The 1712-nt window shown below is 24.9% G+C and overlaps 1 protein-coding gene across 1 annotated transcript; it reads left to right on the top strand.

The window, feature by feature from the left end:
* The first annotated feature begins 332 nt into the window (after window positions 1-332).
* Window positions 333-1294, top strand: LOC111040228. The gene is made up of 4 exons (XM_022324046.1): window positions 333-453; window positions 525-727; window positions 916-991; window positions 1069-1294. Exons 1-4 carry the CDS (start codon window positions 386-388, stop codon window positions 1292-1294), a joined length of 573 nt encoding a protein of 190 aa, XP_022179738.1. The 5' UTR covers window positions 333-385.
* Window positions 1295-1712: the final 418 nt, after the last annotated feature.

Raw genomic sequence — 1712 nt, 5'->3', positions numbered from 1 at the left:
TATTCAATAAATCGTGATTGCAAATGGCCACTTAAGACAGTTGTGAGACACAAATATATTTATTCATTTTCCGAACACGCTATTAATTTTTGTTTTGATTTATCAGCTACCTATCTTATTTTATTATTATCTCTATAAAATATAAACATGATGATTGTCTTAAGCTTAACTTTTGATGATATTTTATGCATTTCAACTACACTAAGTATAGTATTTTAATACTAGCCATTTCATTAATCGATGAATGTCTATGGTGTATTGTGCTTACTGTTTGTAAATGTTTTCACATTGTGTAAAAGTAATAAATTATTAATTCTAAAATTTTACATTTTAGTTGACCAAAACCATAATTTCAAGCTGTACTGAAATAAAATAATAAATTAAAATGGGATTAAAATGTTGTGTGGATTCGTGTCAATTAGAAGCAAATTCTTGGAATATTCAATTACACCCGTAAGTTATACACAAATATATTAATATTTTGAATTAAAAACATAATTTATTTTGTTCATTTTAAATTTTAGGTTTCCATTGAATTCCACTCTTCATAACAAATGGATAGCTGCAATAAAAAAATATGATCAATTTGTACCTAATAGAAACCTTCGCATATGTTCGGGACATTTTAGACTAAAAGATCGGTTGAGAAGTTCATTTGGCTACTGTAAATTGAAATTAGGAGCTGTTCCGTCAATATTTGTCAATAATCAGCAGTCATTAATTAAAGGTAATAACGGCTACTTCTAAACACACACAATTCTCATTTTGTTCGTCAATGGTATAACAATAATTTTTAATTTTTAACTTTAAGACAATCATTAAGCTAACTAGACTACTACTATTTTAAGCCCAATACTCATACAAATATTTTGAATTTAAATTATTTTATGAATTCAATAAAAAATTATATTTTAGTTGGCTTTGCAAAATATGTTGAAATCATTAAGAACTACCCAACATCAGTTTCAGCTGAAGAAATGCTTTCCAAAAAGTATTTATACCTATATAATAATATATCATTTAAATTCAAGCTTAAATTAAAATAATGATTTATATTATATTTTACAGAACACTGGAATTAATAGTACAATATGGTGTTTTTACTGATGGAGATCTCAAGGCACGTCACAAAAGAGAAAAGTTTTGGGATGAATATCTAGATGGTTATTATGAGAATGAAAAGCAGCTATTTCAAAACAAATATAATTATTTAAAAAAATTATATGAGAAGTATCAAAGTGGTATCGTCCCAGATATATCTTCACTTCAATTAGAAAAACTGAAATTAAAGTAAATTAAGAAATTATTAATTTTCTATCAACATGGACAAATTTATAGATGATCATATAGATTAAACTTAACAAATAAATTAAACATTTTTTTTGTATTTTTCATTTATTACTGATTAATTTTTTTTTTTATGATAATAATAATTGTTTTGACAAGGTATTATACAATAGTTGTTGACTTATTTTTAGCCCATATCTCAGATTCATTTTAGCCCGGCAATAACAGTTAATACAGGTATAAAGCTGGAGTATAGATATGTAAAAAATGAATTTCTTTTTTGTTTATCCACTTTAAACTCAATAACAATTTTAACCACTTTGAATAAAAATTGTATCAAAAGATTCCTTCAAGCTAAGGGTCTAAAGGTAGAAATATGGTATACATTTTCTTTTTAAAAATCAAAATTATTTTTCTAATGCTAC

This window comes from Myzus persicae, unplaced genomic scaffold (assembly GCF_001856785.1).
Source record: "Myzus persicae strain clone G006 unplaced genomic scaffold, MPER_G0061.0, whole genome shotgun sequence".
Classification (NCBI taxonomy): Eukaryota; Metazoa; Arthropoda; class Insecta; order Hemiptera; family Aphididae; genus Myzus; species Myzus persicae.
This window is presented reverse-complemented; position numbering and strand designations above follow the sequence as displayed.